The sequence below is a fragment of the Plecotus auritus genome (genome assembly GCF_963455305.1).
Source record: "Plecotus auritus genome assembly, chromosome: 2".
Classification (NCBI taxonomy): Eukaryota; Metazoa; Chordata; class Mammalia; order Chiroptera; family Vespertilionidae; genus Plecotus; species Plecotus auritus.
In genome coordinates, this window is record NC_137771.1 from 107385355 (window position 1) to 107409443 (window position 24089).

General features: G+C 38.1%; 1 protein-coding gene across 8 annotated transcripts in view; it reads right to left on the reverse strand.

The window, feature by feature from the left end:
- ATR (ATR checkpoint kinase) overlaps positions 1-24089 on the reverse strand; it is a 168738-nt gene that overhangs the window by 111725 nt on the left and 32924 nt on the right. For 6 of the 8 annotated variants that reach the window (XR_013959982.1, XR_013959983.1, XR_013959984.1 and 3 more), the window contains exons 2-15: positions 23461-23552; positions 22060-22209; positions 17878-18755; positions 15711-15883; positions 14749-14940; positions 12879-13069; positions 12002-12154; positions 11203-11395; positions 10712-10971; positions 9492-9670; positions 9303-9403; positions 8940-9111; positions 8136-8306; positions 5892-6086 (exon numbers count right to left, since the gene is read on the reverse strand). Coding sequence is in view for 5 of the 8 variants with exons in the window: in XM_080657178.1 (XP_080513304.1) it covers positions 5892-6086; positions 8136-8306; positions 8940-9111; positions 9303-9403; positions 9492-9670; positions 10712-10971; positions 11203-11395; positions 12002-12154; positions 12879-13069; positions 14749-14940; positions 15711-15883; positions 17878-18755; positions 22060-22209; positions 23461-23552 (3100 nt within the window). In the remaining 3 variants the exon portion in view is untranslated. The remainder of the gene's footprint in view (positions 1-5891; positions 6087-8135; positions 8307-8939; positions 9112-9302; positions 9404-9491; positions 9671-10711; positions 10972-11202; positions 11396-12001; positions 12155-12878; positions 13070-14748; positions 14941-15710; positions 15884-17877; positions 18756-22059; positions 22210-23460; positions 23553-24089) is intronic. The other 2 variants (XM_080657180.1, XM_080657181.1) reach the window with 2 other exon arrangements.

Consider the following 24089-nt stretch of genomic DNA (forward strand, 5'->3'; position numbering starts at 1 on the left):
AGCGTTGAAAGTGGACATTTTTGCCTTGTTCCTGTTCTTAAGGGAAATGCTTTTAGTTTTTGTCCATTGAGTATGATGTACCTATAGGTTTGTCATATATTGCCTTTATTATGTTGAGGTATGATCCCTCTATTCCCACTTTGGTGAGTTTTTGTAAAAAAGGGGTGCTGGATTTTGTCAAATGCTTTTTCTGTATTTATTGATATGATCATGTGGATTTTATCTTTCATCATGTTTATGTGATGTATCACATTGATTGATTTGCCAAAATTGTACCAGTCTTGCATCCCCAGAATAAAACCCACTTGATCATGGTGTGTTTTTAATATATTGCTGGATTCGTTGTGCTAATATTTTGCTGTGGATTTTAGCATCTGTGTTCATCAAGGATATTAGCCTATAATTTTCTTTCTTTGTAGTGCCTTTATCTGGTTTTGGAATTAGGATAATGGTGGCTTTGTAAAAAGAACTTTGAAAGTGTTCCTTCCTCTTAAATTTTCTGGAATAGTTTGAGTAGGATAGGTGTTAGTTCTCTGAATGTTTGGTAGAACTCGCCTATGAAGTCATCTGGTCCAGGACTTTCGTTTGCTGGGAGTTTTTAAATTACTGCTCCAATTTCATTAGTTGTCATTGGCCTATTCAGGTTTTCTGATTCTTCCTGATTGAGTTTTTGTAAATTTGTATGACTAGGAATTTGTCCATTTTGCACAGGTTGTCTAATTTGTTGGCCTACAGTTGTTCACATATTTCCTTACAATCCTTTTTGAATTTCTGTGGTGCCCACTGTTATATCATCTCTTTCCTTTCTGATTTTATTTATATAGGCCCTCTCTGTTTCTTGGTAAGTTTGGCTAAGGGTTCCTCAATCATTCATCTTTTCAAAGAATCAGCTCTTGGATTCATTGATGTTTTGTACTGATTTTTCATCTCTATGTCTTTTACTTCTAGTCCAATCTTTATTTCCTTCCTCATACTTCCTCTGGGCTTTTCTTCCTGTTCTCTTTCCAATTCGTTTAGTTGTAGGGTTAGTTTATTAGTGCTTTTTCTTGTTTATTGAGGTAGGCCTGTAATGCTATGAACTTCCCTCTGAGGACTGCTTTCCTCTGTCCCATAGGTTTTGGGTGATTGTGTGTTCATTTTCATTTGTTTCCAGGAAATTTTTAATATCTTTCTTGATTGCATTGATAATACACATATTGTTTAATAACTTGCAATTTAGCTTCCATGTATTTGGGTGTTTTGAGTTTTTTTGCTATTGTAATTGATTTCAAACTTCATGCCATTGTGATCTGAGATATTTGGTATGATCTGAATCTTCTTGAATTCGTATAGATTTATTTTGTGCTCTAATATGTGTTCTAGCATTGAGAATGTTTCATGTGTGCTTGAGAATATTGTATATTTTCTTGCTTTGGGGTAAAATGTTCTGTAAATATCAGTTAGATCCATCTGATCTAGTGTTATCATTCAAGTCATCTGTTTCCTTGTGGATTTTTTGTCTGGAAGATCTATCCAGTGATGTCAGTGGGGTGTTAAAGTACCCTACTATGACTGTATTGCTGTCTATCTCTTCTTTAAAGTCCATCAAAAAGTTCTTTTTTAAAGATATTTGGGTGCTCCTGTTTGGATGCACGTGTGTTTACATAGGTTATATTTTCTTGTTGAATCATTCCCTTTAGTATTATTTAGCCTTCTTTGTATCTTATTATAGCCTTTGTTTTGAAGTCTATTTTGTAAGATATGAGTATACCTTCCCCAGCATTTTTTCCTTTCCATTTGCATGGAATATTCTTTTCCATCCTTTCACTTTTAATCTATAGGTATCTTTTTTTCTGAGGTGGGTCTCTTGTAGACTTATATATATGGATCATGTTTTCTTATCCATTGAGTCACCCTATGTCTTTTGATTGGAGCATTTAATCCATTTACATTTAAGGTTATTATTGACTAGAGGCCCAGTGCATGAAATTCATGTATGGGTGCGGTCCCTTGGCCTGGCCGGCAATTGAAGCGTTGAGCGTCTGGCGTGTAAGGGAAGGTCCCAGCTGACCTCTGGGCCCTGGGCAGCACCTGGGCCCCCGGGCCCCGGCGCACCCCCCTCCGCCTGTCACAGTGCATGCAAAGATGCAGTGAGCACAGCCAGACACCACGGGCCAGGGCGCAGCATGGGCCTCTGGGCTGCCCAGAGGTGCTGCATGGAAGCCGGGTGGGCAGCGTACTCTCTCCCAGCTGGCCTCGCAGACCAACTCCTGCACGAACTGACAGGGGGCCCAATTGGCCCCTGTGGTCCCAGCAGCTGTGGCCCGGCTCACCTGGAAGAGGCCGCACAGGTGCGGGGAGGCCTCCTTGCAGGCGCCTGGCACCTGAGCATGGGGGCTTCCCTATTGCACGAGCCCTGGCGTCCTGAGGAGGGTAGCAGGGGGAGTGAGAGCGAGCTAGGCGGAAACCCTGCATTCTCACTGCATTTCCGTCCCCGTCACTCCCGCCCCCAGGTAGCCGGCGAGAGGTCGCATTCCCCTGCTTGGCACCACAGGAGGTTGGCCACCACCTACCCCTGTTCCCCATCCCAGCCCAGGGCCCGGCCCCGATCACGCAATCAGGGCCTGCCAGCTACTGATCACCATCTGCGGGGCCATCGGTCAGGGCCGGGCCCCCTGCCCGGCTCCCTCAGCACCTGGGAGCTGGGCAGTGGCACTGACCCTGACTCTGGTCACTGTCTGCGGGGTGATTGCGACCCCGCTCACACCTACCTTGGCCTGGCACCACCCACTCACCTGCTCCACCATCCCGCTTCGGTCCTCCTCTCGGCAGGGCCCACTGGGGCTGGCAGCGTTGCAAATGCCCGCCATGTTCCGTGCCACCCCCTGGTGGTCAGCACGTCATAACAAGCAGCTGAACTCCCAATCAAGGGGACAATTTGCATATTACGCTTTTATTATATAGGATGTTTATTTATTGTCATTTTTATTTTCTTTATTTCTCTGATCCTCTCTCTCTCCTTTTCTTTTTTTTAAGAGTCCCTTTCACATTTCTTGCATTGCTGGTTTAGTGGTAATGTATCCTTCAATCTTTATTTTTCTGTCTGGAAAGCTTTTTATTTCACCTCCAATTTTATTTGAAAGCCTTGTTGGATATTATAGTCTTGGATTTAAGCCTTTGCTTATCATTACTTTGAATACTGCATGCCATTCCCTTGTGGCCTGAAGTGTTTCTACTGAGAAGTCAGGTAACATTCTAATGAAAACTCCTTTGTAGGTAATTTTCTGTCCATCTCTTGATGCCTTTAGGATTATACCTTTGTCTTTAACACTTGCCATTTTAATTATGTGTCCAAGATGTGGGTCTCCTTGGGTTTTGACTTGGACTTTTTGTGCCTCCTGAACTTGTGTGATATTTCCCTTCACCAAGTTGGGTTAGTTTTCTATCATTATCTCTTCAATTTCTCTGTTTCTTGCTCAGATTCATCCCCTTCTGGTATTCCTATGATATGGATGTTGTTATGTTTCATAATTTTTCCCAGAGCTTCCTTAAGCTATAATCCTGCCTTTTAATTCCTTTTTCTATTTGCGGCTCTAATTGGGTATTTATTTCTATCTCGTCCTCCAAATCATTTATTTAATCCTCTACTTCATCCAATCAACTTATAATTTCTTCCAGTGTGTTCATGTCAGATATATTCTTCTTCTTTTCTGTCTGGTTCTTGTTCATGGTTTCTAGTACTTTTCCATGCTGTGGTAATTTGCATTAAGTTCCTTAAGCATCTTTATAACAATTGCTTTGAACTCTATGTCTGAAAGGTTGCTTGCCTCCATTTAATTTTTCTTCTGGAGACTCCTCCTTGTCTTTCATTTGGAGGTTGTTAATTTGTCTCTCCATTTTAGCTGTCTCTTTATATTTGTTTCTATGTATTAGATAGAACTGTTATGTCTCCCTGTCTTTGTGGGATGGCCTTATATAGAAAGTGTCTCGAGGAGTCCAGTGGTGCAGTCTCTTTGATCTCCTGAGTTGGATGCCCTATGACTGCCCCTTCTGTGCATTATTTGTGCTCTCCTGCTGTAATTGGGACTTAATTATTTATTTCCCCTTTATGGGAGGAATCTCCCCTCTGACTTGCTGACAGTGAGGCTCAACACCAACCTTGCTGTGCCAGCTGTTATACAGATGCTGACAGAACAGAAGACACAATAGGATGGAGCAAAAACACCTTGAAATTCAAACTACCCAAAGCAACAACAGAAGGTCTAAGAAGGAAAAAGAAGAAAAAGCAAAGCAAAAAGAAATAAATAAAAAGAATATTAAAAGACACGAGACTAAAGACTTCAGAGGGGATATAAAGACAAAGAGAGAAAGAGGAAGAAACATTGCATTACAGGAGCATAAAGGAAGCTAAAAGATTGAAAAAGAAAAGGAAACAGAAAACTTAAATAATAATAGTGAATTTAACATACAGTAACAATGGACATATTAAGATATAGATAGGAAAAGAGGCAAAAAATGAAAAAAGAATAATAAAATAGAGAAAAAATAATAACAATAAAAAGGACAAAATGAGAAAACAAAGGAAAGAGAGAAATTAGAAATATACAAGAAAATGGAGAAGAAAAAAGGGAGGAAACAAACAGACAAGAAGAAACAAAAGCCACCCCACACCCCCCACCAACAAAAACCCATACCACACTCACACACTCCAAAACTTTTGGTCCACTATTTGAGGCGCTTACTAAATTTTGCTCTGATGATGTTGAATTTGGTCCCTTGGTGTGTCTAACCTGGGCCTCTGGGGAGCTTCCTTGGCGGCAGGCCAATGTGAGTCACTATCCCTTTCTGGCCCTGGGCAACCTGAGGACTGATACATTGAAGCCCATAGCCATCCAACAGGCACGGGCTCCTTAGCCCAGAGGCTGAGTCTGCCTCGAGTCTCATGCCTCAAGTGTCCCTGTTCTCAGCTGTTCTCCCTTCCTCCACAGAGCTAGGCTCTGTAGGGGTATCCTGGTCTTGGCCAGCATGGTTTGATCAGACTAGTGTTGGGAGTGATGCCAGTAGCATGTAGGAGGGAGGACCATGCACTTCCTCCCCTTCCAATGCCTCAACCTTGCTTGGCTTGCTGGTTCCTCCTCACGGCCGCCTGCAGGGGCACAGATTCCCAGCCCTGGGCTGTTCCTCATTACCTCAGGTTACTGAAGGTTGGGTCAGAAGCAGCTCTTTTGCCAGTGGGAAAGAGGGCATCTCCTCTGTGTTCAAGTTGGCAGGGCTGATCCTCCTTCCCAGTCCTACTGTCCAATACCATTTCTGCTCAACAGAATGAGATCCTTCAAATCTGCAGCCTCTTCAGGTACTCAGTTCTAGTAGGTCCAGGTCAGGGGAGACTACATCCACTTCCATGGCCTTCAGCGCAGTTCCTGCCCCTAAGCCTCGTGCTGTAGCAGCAGTACAGCAGGGGTGAGAGTCCCATTAGGTCAGTGTCAGTCACACAGGTCCAGGCAGTGTCCTCAGTCACCATGTAGGGCTTGGAGCGGGGTGAACATAGGTTCAGGCCTGGCTCCGGCGAGTACAGGTAGTGGTGAGGCTAGGCTGCTGCTCCCTGCAGCTTCCTCCTGGGAGGACCTTATAAAACTTGCAAGATGGAGCAGTCTCCAAATCAGAGCCGTGCCCAGGGAGTGGCTATGGGAGTTTCAGCAGCTCCCAGGCCTAAAGAGCCCAAACCACCTGCCCCTAAGACTCCCGCACGTGATCTGACTGACCCTCACCCACACCCACGACCACCTGGGCACTCGCCATCTTACTCCCTCACTCACACTCTCAACCTCATTCAGGTCTTGCTGGCCACCATATTGGAGTGTCCTTTAATGTTAATTTAAATAAGAGTAAAATATATATAAATATTCAATTACCTTTAGGTAATGAAGGGCACGTTCTAATTCATCCTTGGAACAGGAACAAACCAAGTGAGAAAAAATATATTTGAAGTTATTTATTAAAATCTCTCTACGATTGACATTTAATTGTTTTCCTAAAGTTCGAATGAGAGCAGACGCTGCAGGGCTTGCTTTGGCAGCAAGGTCAGGAAGCAGAAGTTGTAATGTCCTCTGAAAAAATAACACACTACAATTACCAAAAAGTACATTTATCGAGGCAATAAAATATTCACATAAGCTATGTGCAAAAATATTTTAAAATGCCACACAAATTGTAAGTCTACATATGACATATCTGAATTCCTATTTACCATTTATTCATTCAACATATACACTGAGTGGCCAGATTATTATGATCTCTGAATGTGTGTGTGTGTGTGTGTGTGTGTGTGTGTGTGTGTGTGTGTGTGTATATATATATATATATATATATATATATATATATATTAGAGGCCCTCTGAATTAATATATATATATGTATATGTATATGTATATGTATATGTATATGTATATGTATATGTATATGTATATTAGAGGCCTGGTGCATGAATTTTGCATGGGTGGGGTCCGGCCAGCCCGGTCAGGGTCAGGGGATATGGGCGGTTGGCCGGCCTGCCTGCTGGTCGAACTCCTGGTCGAGGGGACAATTTGCATATTAGCCTTTTATTATATAGGATATACACTGAGTGGCCAAATTATTATGTGTTCAGAGATCATAATAATTTGGCCACTCAGTGTATATACCAAGCATATACTACAATTCAGGCATTACAGATAAAGTAGTGAAAAACAGGCAAGGTTCCTGATGAGAGAGTTTAAAATGTAGAGTGGAAGAGACAGACAATAAGTAAGCTAATGTATAGGTAAAGAAGATACTTTTTCATGAGTATGTGTTAAAATATACTTATGATCTAAGGGTAAGTTCCAGGCCTGATTTATTATTTGAGCTAACTTGTTTTTATTGACTTTTTTTAAAATTCTCACCAGAGGATATTTTTCCATTGATTTTAGAGAGAGTGGAAGAGAGAGGGAAAGACAGAGAAATATGGATGTGAGAGAAACACATCAATTGGTTGCCTCCTGCATGCGCCCTGACCAGGGCCCAGGCCAGGGAGCCTGCATTCAAGGTACTTGCCCTTGACCAGAATCAAACTTGGGACCCTTCAATCCACAGGCCAATGCTCTATCCACTGAGCCAAACTGGCTAGAGCATTTTTATTGCTTTTAGAGAGGAAGGGAGAAAGAGAGAGAGAGAGACATTGGTGTGGAAGAGAAACATCAATTCACTGCCTCTCATATGCACCCTACCAAGGATAGAACCCACACACTAGGTATGAGCCCTAACTGGGAATGGAACCCGCAACCTTTCAGTATATGGGACAACACTCTAACCAACTGAGCCATCTGACCAGGGCAATATTTTAAGTTGTTTAAGTTAGAAAGTTGATGCTACAAGTACTGAAGAAAACTTTTTTAACAACACCCACTGTCCCAACACAGCAATAAATCTATTTTGATTTTGGTCTATTTCCCTTAAGATCTTGCTCATAAAATATACTCAAAATTCTAAACATAAAATGGTTGACTTCTGATTTATTCATTCAACATGTAACCTATGAATACCCTACTCCATGCCAGTCACTGAAGATGTGACAATGACCAAGACTTAGGCCCTGCCCTCAGAGATGCTTACATCCCACTTGTATTATGTCTTTCAACTTAATATTAATCCTATAAGACTGTTAAACATTATAAGGTAGTTTCTACAAAGCATTTATAATATTCTATGACAAATATTAGACATTTAGATTCCTCTCAGGGCTTTATAGGTGCACAATGCTGTGTGCAGATGATGTCTTATTGAGTTGCACACCCGAAACCTGTATCCCAATAAATTCAATTTAAAAAAAATCTTGCCCTGGCCGATACTGCTCAGAGGTTAGAATGTTGACCCATGCACTGAAGGGTTGCAGATTCAATCCCCAAGCTCTGTTTGGGGCCAAGTGCAAGAAGAAACCAATCGATGTCTCTCTCCACATCAAAGTTTCTCTCTCTTCCTCCTTCCCTTCATCCCACTCTCTCTAAAAGTCAATGGGGAAAAAATCCTTGGGTGAGGATTAACAAAAAAATTTTAAAAATAAAAAAATTTTAAACATCTAGAATAAATACAAAATATTGAATTAAAAGCGTCAATTAAGTCAACTATACTATGCGACTTACGGTAAGGAAACGATTAAGATCAGGAAAGTCAAAAACATTGGCAATTTCAGACAAGGTATTTAAAGCCATTTCTCTCTGGTGAGCCATATCTTGTTTGCGCATCTCAGCATTCTGGCATGGAGTACTAGGAAGTACTGCAATCTGACTGGAGTGGAGGGATTCCACCAAAAACTAGAACAAAATGATTTGTTAGTTTTCACACAAGGAAAAAAATTTAACTAATACTTTTCAAGGTAACATAACAGACAGTATCAGACAATGTTCTAAACATACTACCTGAATTAATATTCATTTAATTGTTATAACAACCTTAATGGAACAGATTATGTGTAATCTCCCTTTTACAGGTAAGTAACCAGGCTTACTTAAGAAACTTGAATATCTTACTTAAGATTACACCAATAGAGGGCAAAGCCAATATTTTAACATACCTTAACTTTTCAGCTATGAAATAAATCAACCTTTTTACAAAGTACGTTTTCCATAATATCAAAGCATAAAAAAAAGTTTAGTATCACTAAAAGAAAGGCTAAAAAAGGCACCTCTTAATAGGTTAATAATAGAGTATGATAATCCAATATACTATTATAAAATTATTTTCCCCTCTCCCATTTATAATCTACATCTTTAGTCCAAGATGATAAAATATGAAACTGGGAAGATTTAGATACTCTTAAATAAACTGAATATATCATTTTAAAAACACTATATTTTAAGGTAAGAAAAATAAAACATATATATATTCTTTTTAACACTTGCAAAGCACTGCTATTTCCTATAGTCAAGACCAATGCCGACTCTCACCTGACAGATGGGTTTCTTATACTGGCTGAAGAAGTTTTGCAGTTTAACACTTTTAGCTGCAACCAGGGCTCTAATTTCTGTGTATGCTGCTCCAGAGACAGATGCTGATTTGGATAGTAAACAATGCAGTAAGTGCAAGAGTGCAAAAGGTACCAAATCTCCTTTTGCTGCCCTAAAATTAAAAATTAAAAAAGTTATCATCAATGTCTCAAAAATAAATGGAAATCCACAAAAAATGCATGCTGATGTCATATTTCTTTCTTTAATACCACATCTCTCATATCACCATTTCAAACACTAGGCAAATAAAAATGGAGAATGGCCAAAATAAATAAGGAAGAATAAAAATGCTGCCAAATATACCTTCCAATATCCCCTGTTGTAAGAATCAAGGTATCCTTCAGCTCATTATTTCTTGAGATTTGAGCATGTGTATATGCTTCCTTCATTCTTAAGACAAAAAGCTAGAATAATAAAATTAATTAGTTAAAGGCCAGGTTTTTAAGGCCAGGTTTTTGAAAACACAAATGTTTAAAAATAAAAATTATCAACCTCTTTTATAAATCCATCTTCAGAGTCCAAGGATTCCAATATATGCTTGATATTTCCACTGAAAGCCACTCTAACATCCTTGTCTGGATCTTCCATTAAATTTAATAAAGTTCCAAGAACTGTTTCATCTTCTCTAAAATCAAGATGCTTACAAAGATGATATAAATTATCTATGAAAGCTAAAGAGCAAGAGCATATTAATCCCTAACTTAATACATTAAATATCAAGAGTTTTATTGTAAAAAATATGGTCAATAAATAATATGCTTCATAGAATTCTAAGTTGCCTTATCCTGTTGATATTTAGTATTTGAATTTGTAGAGCACATGAAATTGTGGAGGATTAAAATGAACTTATTTTAAATAAAAGTTATCAATAATTGAAATCTAAAATAAACTCTAGAAATTTTTAAGTTGTAAAACTGCTAGTCACTTAAAATTTTATATGTTACCAAGATAGACATAAAAGTACATTTCACTAATATGAAGAACTGTGAACTCAGGGCAATCTTAGCCTTAGAGCTAATCTTACATTAAAATAATTAGATAAGAGATCAACTGAAGGACTTGTATGCATGCATAGAAGCATAACCAATGGACGCAAGACACTGGGGGATGGGTGTGAGGGCATGTGCGGGGGGCTGGGGGAAGGTCAATGGGGAAAAAAAAGAGACATATGTACTACTATTTGTAATACTTTAAACAATAAATAAAATTTAAAATATATATATTTAGGAAGTCAGAGAAACTACCTATCACATACTGTTTTGAAAACCTGACAAGTTACAAATTAGAATCCAAACCAATGGGTCTTCTTATACTCCCAACAAACTCATACACCATTACCATTGGAAAGTGGTCAAGAAGATATAATCTATAGTCCTCAATTGGGCATTTCTAACTATTTGAAGTTCTGAAGGGGCAAGGTAGTGGCATGGAGCACATTAAGGTCCCTGGTATCTCCAAAGAAACTCACTACATGGAACCAAAACATCAGGTATGCCTCATTATGCTGTCATATCGCAAGAGCATTTTAAAATACAAATATTACTTCCCTTGTTAGTTCTATGATACAGTCATCCCACTTATAAATAATCAGTACATGAGCAAGTCTGAACCTATCAAGCAAGTCTAATTTTTTAAGGCTTCAGGCTAATTTTATCACTGATTTTAAAAAGAGGTTAAATATGTTTTAAAATATTAAATAACAAATCACTCACCAAGTTTCACTAGACTAGGTACTTTTTCTTTCAGTAGGAAAAGGACTGGCTTGAAAACAGAAGCTCTTAGTCGAGAAGATAAACATTCGTGTTGAGAAGTGACTTTTAAGCTCTTACAGAAGTCAATATGTCCATGTTCAGAAAAAGGTTCTATTGAAGAACTTGTCAAATAAAACATGCCATGAAGTGTACAGACAAGCTGACCAAGTATAGAGGCAAATTCTTTCTTGACAATATCAGAATCATCTTTAACTTTATCTCTGGGGGAAAAAAAGAAAAGGCACTAAACTTTCTTGCTTAATTGTGTAGTCTAAACAGTCATGCTTAATTTGGGGCAAAAGTACTAGTAAGACAAAGCCTCGAAGAAAAAAACATTTAAACTCTATAACTAAAAGCAACATTTGCTCTATTAATATCAGCAATAAACATACATTTACAAATGTGATCTTTCCAAACAAGTTATATATTCAAATTAAAATAGAAATACATACATAAGAATCTTGGGAACTGTGTTATAAGAATTCTGCTTCTGAAATAAGATAAAAAATCCATTAACACAACTAGTCCTGATTACTTCATGGGAGCTCTGCAGGGCCCAGCTGTAAACTGCTGTTCTCCATTCAAGGAATATTCTTCTTGGAAACAGAGTTAGAAGAAACACACATCGTGACTGAGCCTGTGGTGCTGAAAAATTAAGTCTATTATATAAGATTTCTAAGTGTCAATTTTATACACACACACACACACACACACACACATATATATATATACATATATATGTATACACACATATTCATTCTTTGTTAAAAAGTAAAATAACATCTAAAATACATATATCTAATTAAAAGCTCATTTTCCAAAATTAAAACATGTTCATAGAAAAAAGTCTATGTACAATAATATTACTACATAAAAGAGAAATGCAAATAGAAAAACATACCCATCAGATAACAAAAGTTTGTTTTTAGATAGTTACCTCTTTGACATGGACTTTTTTTTTTTTTTTTTTTTAGATAGCAAAAATTTTTAAATCAGGATGGGAACTCCCATAATTTTGCTAACAGGACTGTAAATTAGAAGGACATGTTTGGACAACAATGTGGCAATATAGATTTGAGGATGTGCAAATCCTACACATTTTAATTCTTTACATGTCTAATTCATTTTGAATCATTAAAAATGTACCTCCTCTTTTAATTACTGAAAAAATAGAAATAAGTGTTAATAGTTCCATATAGAAATGAGTTAAACCAAAACAAATCACACACATAGAATTTTGTGACCACTTACAGAAGCTATCTGAAATCCTCTGGCTTAATGTTAGAAGATTAGTGGCAAATGTGGTCAATTTTAAAAAGCCATCATCAGAATGGGAATAAATCCATGGAAGTGAGAGCATTCCACATAAATCTTCCAGAATATGATCTTCAAATGAAGTTTTTACTACAGAAACACATACCAGGTGATTAATTATCTTTTCCTTAATTGTATTCATCTGTGTCTTTTTATCAATTAAAAACAGATGTTCTAGCCCTGGCCAGGTGGCTCAGTTGGTTGAAGCCTCATCCCATATACCAAAAGGCTGTGGGTTTGATTCCCAGTCAGGACCATACTTGGGCTGTGCGTTTAGTCCCAGGTTGGGGCACGTATAGGAGACAACCGATCGATGTCTTTTCCTCTCACATTGATGCTTGTTTCTTTCTCTCTTTCTCTCCCCCTCCCTCTCTAAAAATCAACTTAAAAAATCCAAACATGCACACACAAAGCCAGACATTCTAAACATCAAGTGGAATTAGAACAAATATTCAGTTAACAGTGGTTCTTAACAGAGATAATGCTCTAAGGCCTGTGAACCCCCCAAAAATTAAATGTGACTTCATAAAAATACACATCTATGTATTTTAAAGACCATAGCATTCTTCAGATTTTCAAATAAAAAAATAATTTTAAAGTTATAAATAATTTCTATTGACTGAAAACGTATAATAAATCAATAAATTACACACATAAATTTCCCAATTGGAAATTACTGACAAGCTTAACAAAACTGAAATCAAGAAAACTTTTGGTTATTCCAAACACTTGTTCATTTACATCTTAGGCAAAAGAGATTTCTATACTGACTATCTCGGAAGCTTATTTTGAATTACTACTTACTTGTACTCACCTTGAATATAAATCAAAACATCATATATTTTCATCACTTTATCAATAACTGCTTCCAGGTCAGGTTTCTGAACAGATTCCAACAAACTCCTACAGCTCTTAAGCACTTTTGTGTAAAAATCCAAAGACATCCAAGTAATTACTACTGAAGTTTTCTTCTTACACTTCTGTTGACAGTCTTTGAAATTATGGCTGCAGTTAATACATTTTTTAAGACATGGATTAAAATAAATTGTTAGTCAAAACTAATAATGTAGTAATCCAAAAGAAATTGTGAGTATAAAACTAACATATAATTTTAAACCAATTCAAAGTAAATAAGTAAATCAATTAATATGTCATTATTTTAATTTTAATCTATGTCTTTCTAAGCACTCTAAGGATTTGGTAATGAAAATTAATCTAGGATATTTTAATCTGGCATCACCAGGCTTAAAATTGACCAAAGATATACCTACATAATTATTAATTAAATCTTTTCTTAATAATAGAACAAGGGGAGACTTTGGCCTAATTAGTTATTCCTCCAAGTTATCCCAAATTCTAAATTAAAGGTAACATTAATCAATATAGTTTCTCTAAAATTTCTTCCAGCCTGGGTGGCATGGCTCAGTGGTTGAGCATCAACCTATGAACCAAGAGGTCACAGTTTTTTTGTTTTGTGTTTTTTTTTTTAAATATATTTTATTGAGTTTTTACAGAGAGGAAGGGAGAGGGATGGAGAGTTAGAAACATCGATGAGAGAGAAACATCGATCAGCTGCCTCCTGCACATCTCCCACTGGGGATGTGCCCACAACCAAGGTACATGCCCTTGACCGGAATCGAACCCGGGACCCTTCAGTCCGCAGGCCAACGCTCCATCCACTGAGCCAAACCAGTCAGGGCAAGAGGTCACAGTTTGATTCCCAGTCAGGGCACATGCCCGGGTGTGGGCTTGATCCCCAGTGTGGGGCATGCAGGAGGCAGCCAATCAATGATTCACTCCTCACATCATTGATGTTTCTATCTCTCTCTCACTCTCTGAAACCAATAAAAATATATTTAAAAAAATAAAAAAATAATAAAAAAAATAAAATCTCTTCCATAACTTTGTATTAGCTAGTTAAAAGAGTAAATCAGACCTGAAGAGTCACAGAGATGTAGATTACTGCATAGGGAATATAATCAATAATATCATAATAACTATGTTATCAGAGGGACCCATTCTATAAAGTACATGATTTTCTAACTACTATGCTGCCATTTGAAACTTATCCAGAATAATATTGAATATAAGATGTAATTGAAAAAAAATTGAATCAGGATATACATAATAAATGATAATGTAAAAAATTAACAAGGAGTATTGGTCTATAATGTGCAACTGAAAAAAAGACTAAATCTTCAGAGAGACAGCTAGCCTATTATTACTTCTGGTAAGATAATTAACCTATATTAAAAATACTGAACTGAAAATATACCTTTGAAGAGTTCTAAATTCCTACTCTTATTATCAAAGGCAAATGTTCTTTTAACTTAATGTTTGACTAAAAGAACAGTGGCTTTTGAGTTGCATAAAAATGCTCCTGCTACTTTCTAAACATGTACTAGTATGCCCAGGAAAGTTAGTTTAGACTTCAAACAAAAAAGAGCCTCAATTTCACCAAGCTTCAATAATAGCATTTACCTCACAGAATTGTTATAAAAATTAAGTAAATTATAAATAGTACTTATCACAGTACTAAGCATTTAGCAAGTGCTCAATAAAAAACAAATTTCTATTTCACTGGAAAGCTGTGTTCTCAGGTCACACTAATCAATTGAATGAGGTCTCCTAATAAATTCAAACTTATTACAGGAAACCCACCCAGAAAATACAACTTGCTTTACCAGTCCATGTTTTGAGGAGAACAATAAACAGTACACAGAGCAGTCAGTTGTAGGACAATAGCAATTCCTTCTAACGTCTCAGTAACAGGATTCTTTAGACTACTGCAGTCAAGGAGGGTCTGAAGGGATTCAGCCTTCTGTTTCAGTGCACTCCATAATATGCTCTTTTTGCTCATATCCACATGATTAATTCTGTAATTATAACCACAGTATATATTCATATTTAATGTAAATTTGGTTCAAATGTGAAAAATACATAAAACAAAAGATAACATGTAATGCCAACTACTGAAATATATCCTAAAATTTAATACACTCACTTATATGTGGAAGCTAATGAACAAAATAAACTGACAAACATAGATCCAGAGACATGGAAGCATGGAACAGACTGAGGATTCTCAGAGGGAAGCAGGGGGAGGGTGGGGGCAGGGGAAGAAATCAACCAAAGAACTTACATGCATATATGCATAACTCATGGACACAGACAATAGTAGGGTAAAGGCCTGGGAAGGGAATGGAAGTGAGGAGGAGGGGAGTTAATGGGGGTAAAAAAAAAGGACATCTGTAATACAATAAAGATAAATTTAAAAAATAAATAAAAGGTTCAGAACAATTTTCAGGGCTGTTTGAAATATAGGAATTCTTTGCCACATGACAAAAAGAACTGTTTATTCACATTTTTTTAAATTGCTATTAGATGTATAGTCTCAGATATTTTTCATATATTAAAAAGTTAAACTAGACAGGCAGGTAAGACTTAAAAATATTTTAAATAACCATATTCAGCCATGAAATTTTTCATACAAGCACTACTAAAATATTTTAAGCATTCCTTTGACCACCTTTAAAAAGAAAAAATGTTCTTTGTGTATTTAAGTTGAAGCACTAACTAAAGGTAATTTTTAAGAGTAAATAAAGTTTTACTAAATGACTAAATAAAAAATGAATGAAGGTCATACTCCTCAGTCTGTTTTGTTGCTCTTTTAGAAGAGTTTAGAGATGAGCTGAGTCGACGCCTTTTGGATGATATCCCATCACTTTTACTGCTGAGATTTTCCTGTTGAATTTGAACTTCCTCAATAATTTCCATACTTTCCATTTTTAAGGCTGCATAAAGTGGGCCCAACAAATACTGAAGAAGCAAAAAGAACTTCAAAAATTATCTCATAGAAAATGTTTACATTATTCATAGACAGCAAAAATGCATTCATAGACAGCAAAAATGCGTAAGTTTTCTAATAAGGTAAATTATTTCTGGAGTTTCATCAGGCAAAACAAATACCTAAGTAAATCTATTATTTCACAGTCTATATATATAGTTCTATATCTATAACTATGGTTCTAGTCTTTCTTTTTTTTTATTATGGAACGCTTCACGAATTTTTCTGTCATCCTTGCGCAGGGGCCATACTAATCTTCTCTGTATCGTTCCAATTTTAGTATATGTGCTGCCAAAGCGAGCACTGGTCCTATACTCTTAAAAGGCAGAACAAATCTTCCTATACCTTTTTTATCCCTCTATCAAAATGCCACAAAAAAATTCTATATGGGAACTACTAACTTCTTTCATACTACAAATCCAGAAAGTCTTATCTACACTAATAAAAGGGTAATATGCTAATTAGAGTGGACATCTTCCAGACATCCTTCCAGACAAAGCCGCAGCAGCTGTGAGGGCTGAGGCTCAGGCAGCTGTGGGCAGCTGCTAAGGGCGGAGGCTCAAGTCCACAGTGGCAGCAGCAGTGGGGTAATGGGGGCGGGTGCCTTCCCCTGATCTGCCAGGTTGCCTCCCACAGAGGGAGGCCAAACTGGGGACCGAGGCAGAAGCAGTTACGGGCAATCAGGCCAGCAGGGGGGCAAGGTAGGGATGATCAGGCCAGCAAGGGGGCAAGGTAGGGGCGATCAGGCCAGCAGGGGGGCAAGGTAGGGGCAATCAGGTCGGCAGGCAGAGGGGTTAGGGGCAATTAGGCAGGTAGGCAGAGGGGTTAGGGGCAATCAGGCAGGCAGGCAGGCGAGCGGTTAGGAGCCAGTGGTCCTGGATTGCAAGAGAGATGCCCGACTGCCGGTTTAGACATTCAAATTGGCAGTCGGACATCCCCCAAGGGGTCCCAAACTGGAGAGGGTGCAGGCTGGGCTGAGGAACCACGCCCGACCCCCTCTGTGCACGAATTTCGTGCACCGGGCCTCTAGTAGATAAAATAAATGGAAATATTTAATCAAGTTACTGCATATCTATTTCATTACACTGCCTATCTCCCACAGTCCAAATAGAAAAAGAGGGATAACTTAGCATGACTAGTATTATGCACTCATAAGTTTTCTAAAAGTTACTGATTACAATCTGTCAAAGATAAAATCTATGTTACTGCTCAAAGTTTATGTAATAAGTTGTTCACTAGCCCCCTTTTAATTAATAATGCAACAAACATGCATACACTTCACAAATTCTACTTTAAAACAGTTGAATTTGGCCCAGCCAGTGGCACAGTGGTTGAGCATACACCCATGAACCAGGAGGTCACAGTTTAATTCCAGCTTTCAGGAATCAATCCCCAATAGGAGGCATGCAGGAGGCAGCTGATCAATGATTCTCTCTCATCATTGATGTTTCTATCTTTCCCTCTCCCTTCCTCTTTCTGAAATCAGTAAAAACATATTTTTTAAAAACCATTTGACTTTGGAGGTTCATTACCAAGTATGAACAAATTCTTCTAAAATCAAAGTAAAAATCCATTATAGGAAGCCAAAGTAGATTATGAAAATCATTTAGTTCTAAATGTACATTATTATTAAAATTTTATATTTTTGCCCTAACCTGTTTGGCTTGGTGGATAAAGCGTAGGCCCTCAGACTAAAGGGCACATACCTTGTACCTCAGTTGTAGGCTCAATCCCCAGGCCTGCTCAGGGCTCAGGTGGGAAGCAACCAATCAATGTCTCTCTCTCACATCGATGTTTCTATCTCTCCCCTCCCTTCCACTCTCTAAAAATCAATGGGGAAAAAATATCCTCAGATGAAGATTAACAAAAGAAAAAAAATTTTGTATTTACTCATTATTATATCTTGCATATATGCATATACAAATTATGAAAAAATACTTAACAAGTAACCTTTAAAATGACTTACCTCTGCATCTAACTGAATTCCAAGCACATCTACAAGAGCTCTGCAACTATTTTTCACATAAACCTTCCTAACCTGTAAAGCAGATTCATACCCAGCAGGCACATATTTAAGGAAATATTGCAGTAAATGGCAAAAAGCTCCTTTTAGCAAATCAGACTTAAGCCACATAAGAACACCATTTTCAAACATGACACAGAGTTTTTCCAGTAGCATATTTAAATAGACAGGTTCAATATTTCTATAAGATTCTGCTTCAAAGGGGAACAGTGTCTTTATCAGCTTTGATAATGGCTCTTCATAGAGTTTTAACTGGTCAGCATCCATTTCTATAAGGTGTTTTAATAATTCCAAAAATGAACTGAAAAAAGGGCTAGCCAGTTGTGCTGGAAGTCCTCCAAGCTCAAAGAGTTCAGTTAAAAGGCTAATTGATAAGGATTTAATTTTTGGACTACCATACTCTAGCAGAACACAACCTATCCGCCAAAGTAAGAGTTCTTGTCTTCTAAAAAACACAATTGCAATAATACGAGTAAGAACTGTTAATAAAGTGACTTCAATAAATTCTAAATTTTGCATGTTCATGAACTTCAAAGGAGCTGGTTGTAAATATCCCACATGTTCATCTAATTGACTTAAAAATCGGCTAACTACCACTGGCCATTCCACAAAGTGTCCCATTGCATTTCTTCTGTGGAGGTAAATCAAGTCTTCAAAAAGATGTAATAATTCCTTTGTCAGTACTCCAAAAATAGCAGGACTCTTGGTTTTAAAAAGAAACAATAATGAGCAGATGACTTCACAGATTTTCTTGTGTAACATATGACAGGATGGAGTTGCTGCAATCCGCAGAAGTCTTCTTATGATCCAATTACTGAAGTCTTTGAAATAAAGAAACAAAAAAGATATTTACTAATTAAATTGCTAAATACCTAGTAGTTTATTTTTAAAGTACAAACTTCACTAACAAAATAGTCTAAAACATTCTCTATACAATGGAAATATAATAATTTAGAATATCAATTTTGATGTCAAACAGACAAGGTCCTAGCTTTCCACTTACTAGCTGTGTGAACTTTTCATTTATCTGAATCTCTAACTTCATCTATGAAAAGGGAATAATGACATCTACTTTATGTGTTACTGTGAGGACCAAGTAAGATAATGCATGTGATATTCTCAGCATTGTGCCTGAAGTTAAATAAACGCTCAATAAATAGTAGTTAAAGTTATTAATACCTCTTCAACAAGTATTTATTGAGTGGCAACTTTGTCCCAAGTGCACAAGAACAAATCAGTCCTAGTCCTGTCCTCATAAATCCTATAATATAGTTTCTGAAACTTTTTGACTAAAGCTAAGAGATACACTTTATATTATGACCCAGTACACAAAGGCATATTTAAATGTATGAAACACAAGTTTCATGAAACAGTATTTATTCTTATTATATGCAGTGTATTATGATTCTAGTCTATTATATTTCATCTTCATAACCCAGTGTGGCAAAGAATACAGAAATACAGGTATTTATAATATAATTTAAAAACCACTACGATAGAAGAAATGCAAAACACTCTGTATTAAGAGATCATTAAGAAGGAGCAACTAAAACATTCCTAAGCCAGGCAATCAGGAATAGTGGTCAAAAGGCTTTTTGGAGAACATGCTACAAAGTTGAGTCTTGAGACTCAAGCAAAAGAATTTAAAATAATCTGTGCATAGTACATAAAAATAAAACATGTTTGCTTTACATCCCTTTAGTAGCAAGCCAATAAAAGGACAAGTAGTGGGAAAAATAAGGATAAAGTCTAGAAAAAATGTCAAGATCTAAACAGGTGTAAGCAAATTCTTTTTTTATGGAATTTACTAGAGGCCTGGTGCACAAAATTTGTGCACAGGCATGGTCCCAAGGTCCCATCTTCCCTGGCTGCCCGCCCGCAGCCGGCCCCGCCCTCCCACCGCCACCCACCTCCAGTTCCTGTTCCCTGTTCCCCATCAGGTGACTGGAGCCTGCCAGCCGGGGGGAGGAACCGAGAGGTCGGCCGTTTCCGCCCACTTGGTGGCCCTGCCCCTGCCACGGGTTGCCCTCTGTGTGTGGGGCGACTGGTGGGGTGGGGGCCTTGGCCTGGTGCCACCCGCATTCCCCACCACCCATTCCTAGTTGCCTGTTTGCCATCGGGCGATTGGAGCCTGCCAGCCGAGGAAAGGGACCGAGAGGTGGTCAGTGCGCCTCATAGTGACTGGTCAGGCAGTCGTTCTGGTCGTTCCGCCGTTAGGGTCAATTTGCATATTACCCTTTTATTATATAGGATTGGAATGATATTGGTTAATAAAAGTATATCAATTTCAGGTGTACAATTCTATAATACATCATTGTATTATTAGTTCACCACCCAAAATCAAGTCTCCTTCCATCACCATTTATACCCCCTATATCCACTTCTAATGCACATCACCTCCCTTTCCCTCTGATAATCACCATACTGTTGTCTGTCTATGAGGGGTTTTTTGTTTTTTTGTTTTTTGTGGTTTCAGGGCTGAGTGAAAAAGGTGAAGGGATTGAGAAAAACAAAAACTCAGCAAGCTTATTCTTTTGAGTATTTTTTTTTTAATCCTCACCCTAGGAAATGTTTTTATTGATTTTAGATAGAGAGAGAGGAAGGAAGAAAGAGAATCATCAATGTGAGAAACGCTGATCAGCTGCCCCACCCCACCCCACCTGACCACTATATGTACCCTAACTGGGGATTGAAACCCCAACCTAAGTGTGTACGCTGACCAGGAAATCGAACCCACAAACTTGGTATACAGGACGAAGCTCTAACCAACTGAGCCACCTGGTCAGGGTGCAAACTCATTCTTAAAGAGACAGATAGGTTTAAGGGCCATGTGGTCTCCAAGTGAACTGCTCAGGGTTGTTCTCAATGTTGTCTTTTCAGTAGTTACAAACAATCCTATATAATAAAGAGGTAATATGCAAATTGACCCTCATGACATCGCACAAGATGGCCTCCCCCATGTGGTCAAAGATGGCCACCACAAGATGGCCGGCAGGGGAGGGCAGTTGTGGGCAATCAGGCCAGCAGAGGAGGAAGTTGGGGGCAACCAGGCCTGCAGGGGAGGGCAGTTAGGGGCGACCAGGCTGACAGGGGAGGGCAGTTAGGGGTGACCAGGCCAGCAGGGGAGGGCAGTTAGGGGCGACCAGGCCAGCAGGGGAGGGCAGTTGGGGGCGACCAGGCCTGCAGGGGAGGGCAGTTAGGGGCAACCAGGCCGACAGGGGAGGGCAGTTAGGGGTGACCAGGCCAGCAGGGGAGGGCAGTTAGGGGCGACCAGGCCGACAGGGGAGGGCAGTTGGGGGCGACCGGGCCAGCAGGGGAGGGCAGTTGGGGGCAACCAGGCCGACAGGGGAGGGCAGTTAGGGGTGACCAGGCCAGCAGGGGAGGGCAGTTAGGGGAGACCAGGCCTGCAGGGGAGGGCAGTTGAGGGTTTCCAGGCTGGCAGGGAGGGCAGTTGGGGGCGATCGGGCCAGCAGGGGAGGGCAGTTGGGGGCAATCAGGCTGGCAGGGGAGCAATTAGGCATCGATCAGGCTGGCAGGGGAGTGGTTAGGGGTTGATCAGGCTGGCAGGCAGGCGAGCGGTTGGAGCCAGCAGTCCCAGATTGTGAGAGGGATGTCCGACTGCCAGTTTAGGCCCAATCCCTGTGAGATTGGGCCTAAACCGGTAGTTGGACATTCTGAGGGGTCCCAGATTGGAGAGGATGCAGGCTGGGCTGAGGGACCACCCCCCCCCGCAGTGCACTAATTTTGTGCACCAGGCCTCTAGTAAGTAAATGAATGAGCATGGCTATGTTACAATAAATAGTGTTTATTGTTTATACAAACAGGCAACCTAATCTTCTTAATCTAGAAAAAAAGAGATTACCAAAACCAGAATAAAGAAAACAGCTAAAATATTCAATAGCAAATAAACAAATTTAATTACTTCTGTTCTATTGTGGGTATCTAGTTCTTAACAAATTAAAATAATAAGAATGCAGGAAATAAAATTAACCATTACCATCTGCTTCCTCACTGTAACAAATTTGACTAAAATATGTTTATTAATATATATATTATATTTCAGAGAGAAGAAGGTAGATTTCAAAAATACCAATTGCAAATGAATGTACAAATAGCAGGACTTACCAATACAACAGCCTTTGGCCTCATTTTGCCCATGGCTTCCATTCACATTTACAAACATAAGAGGGGAAGACTTCATGATATGCTGGATGAAATCAAGCAACATCACAGAGGTTGGCTGAGAGTCAGTTTTCTTTACAAGCTCTAGAGCAACTAAAAATACAAGATTCATTTTAAAGAGTTGTGACAAATTAAACAACAGTATTTTGTTAAAAATTTAGACTTTGGTGACCATAATTATAGTGCTCATGCTAAATTGATGGGGCTTACCACTACAATCCTACCTAATTTTGAATGTTTAATAACCATGCTCATTCATCTATTATACATCCATTCATCAAATATGTACAACAGGCCCATAATATTGCTGGCACTATGCTAAAATCTGAAGATTAAAAAAAATCATATTCAGGTGATTGCAGACAAATAAATTAATAATTATAATATAATAAGTTAATTGCAGTAATGCAGCATAAAGAAAACAAGTGCGTGGGAAGATGTTGTGAAGGCATTTTGATTCCTGGATGGTGAAGAATTAGTAAAGCAAAAGGGGGGTGGGCTAGTGGTTTAAACATATCTTGCAAATATTCAGTAGTTTTGTTATTTTCCAGCAAATAATTTTACTGATTGAAAAAAGGGTAAATAACTATCACAAATGGTAAAATGTGTGCCAAATTTGGAATTAAATTTATAAACCATGAGCCAAATGGCACTCTATATTACCCTTTCAATGTAATTTTAATAGATATAACAGATGTGACACAATTCTTGCGAAGTTTCTAATTTGTCTTTTTTTAATGTTTTTATTGATTTTTAGAGAGAGAGAAAAGGAAAATAGAGAAATAGAAACATCAATGAGAAAGAAACTGCCTCCTGCATGCCCCTACTGGGAATGGAACCCAAAATCCATGCATAAGTTGTGACCAGGAATGGAACCAGTGACTCTTATTTCTTAGGTTGACGCTAAACCGCTGAGCCACACTGGCTGGGCTGTAATTTGTCTTTTAGATTGCCCCAGATAGAAAACACAAACAGGAGTTGATTCAACAACATACAAAGTTACCAGTTTTTAACGGCATTTGCTATTTTCAACCACTGGCACAAGACCTAGCTAAAATAAGTCCACATCATCGGAATCAAATATTTTTTTATCTATAATAATATCTTTTATCAAAGAACTCATAGTAAGCAGCAGAAAATGTAGATAACAAATAGGAAAACAGACTTCTTTTAAGAGCCTAATTGACATTATATAACAAATACTGTAAATAACTTGCTTGAAAACAGTAACTATCATAAATACTAATTCCATAAAACTACATGGAGAAAAATGCTTGCAAAATGTTGTATATATGGAAAAGAAAAGAATTTATAAAGTTTATGTAAGAAATAGTTATTTCTTACCAACATTTACATCTGTGAGTATTCGGTCAATAAACTGACATAGAATTTGTCTTGGCTTCTGCACAACCGTATTATATTCCTCTGTACTGGCACTAAAATACAAATAAAAAGTTTTTAACCCTTAAATGGAGTCACAATTTCACTTATAAAAAATTCTCTAAAGTTGAACTTATCAAATTTGTTTCATTTTAATGTTGACATTCACAATATTCTTCTGTTTAAAAATGAAAGGAAAATCTAAGTTAACAAGGAAAAAAAGAACATGCTAAATGACACCACAGGCATCTAATTTGCAAAACCTAAATTTCCCTGCCCAATATAGTAGCCAGTAGTCACATGTAGTAGGAACTGAGCACTTGAAATGTGGTTAGTCCTAATTGAGATGCACTATAAATATAAAATACACATTGGATTTTGAATCTATGGTACAAAAATTAGTATAACATCTCATTGATAATTTTATGTTAATTATGGAATGTTATCTGGATATATTACTTAGTTAAATAATTTCACCTACTTCCTTACTTTTTATAATGTGGCAACTAGAACATTTAAAATTACATGTGTTTGACCAATATAGCAGGCTAATTTTTAAGTTGATAATTTTGTATGTTCTGCAAATGATGTTA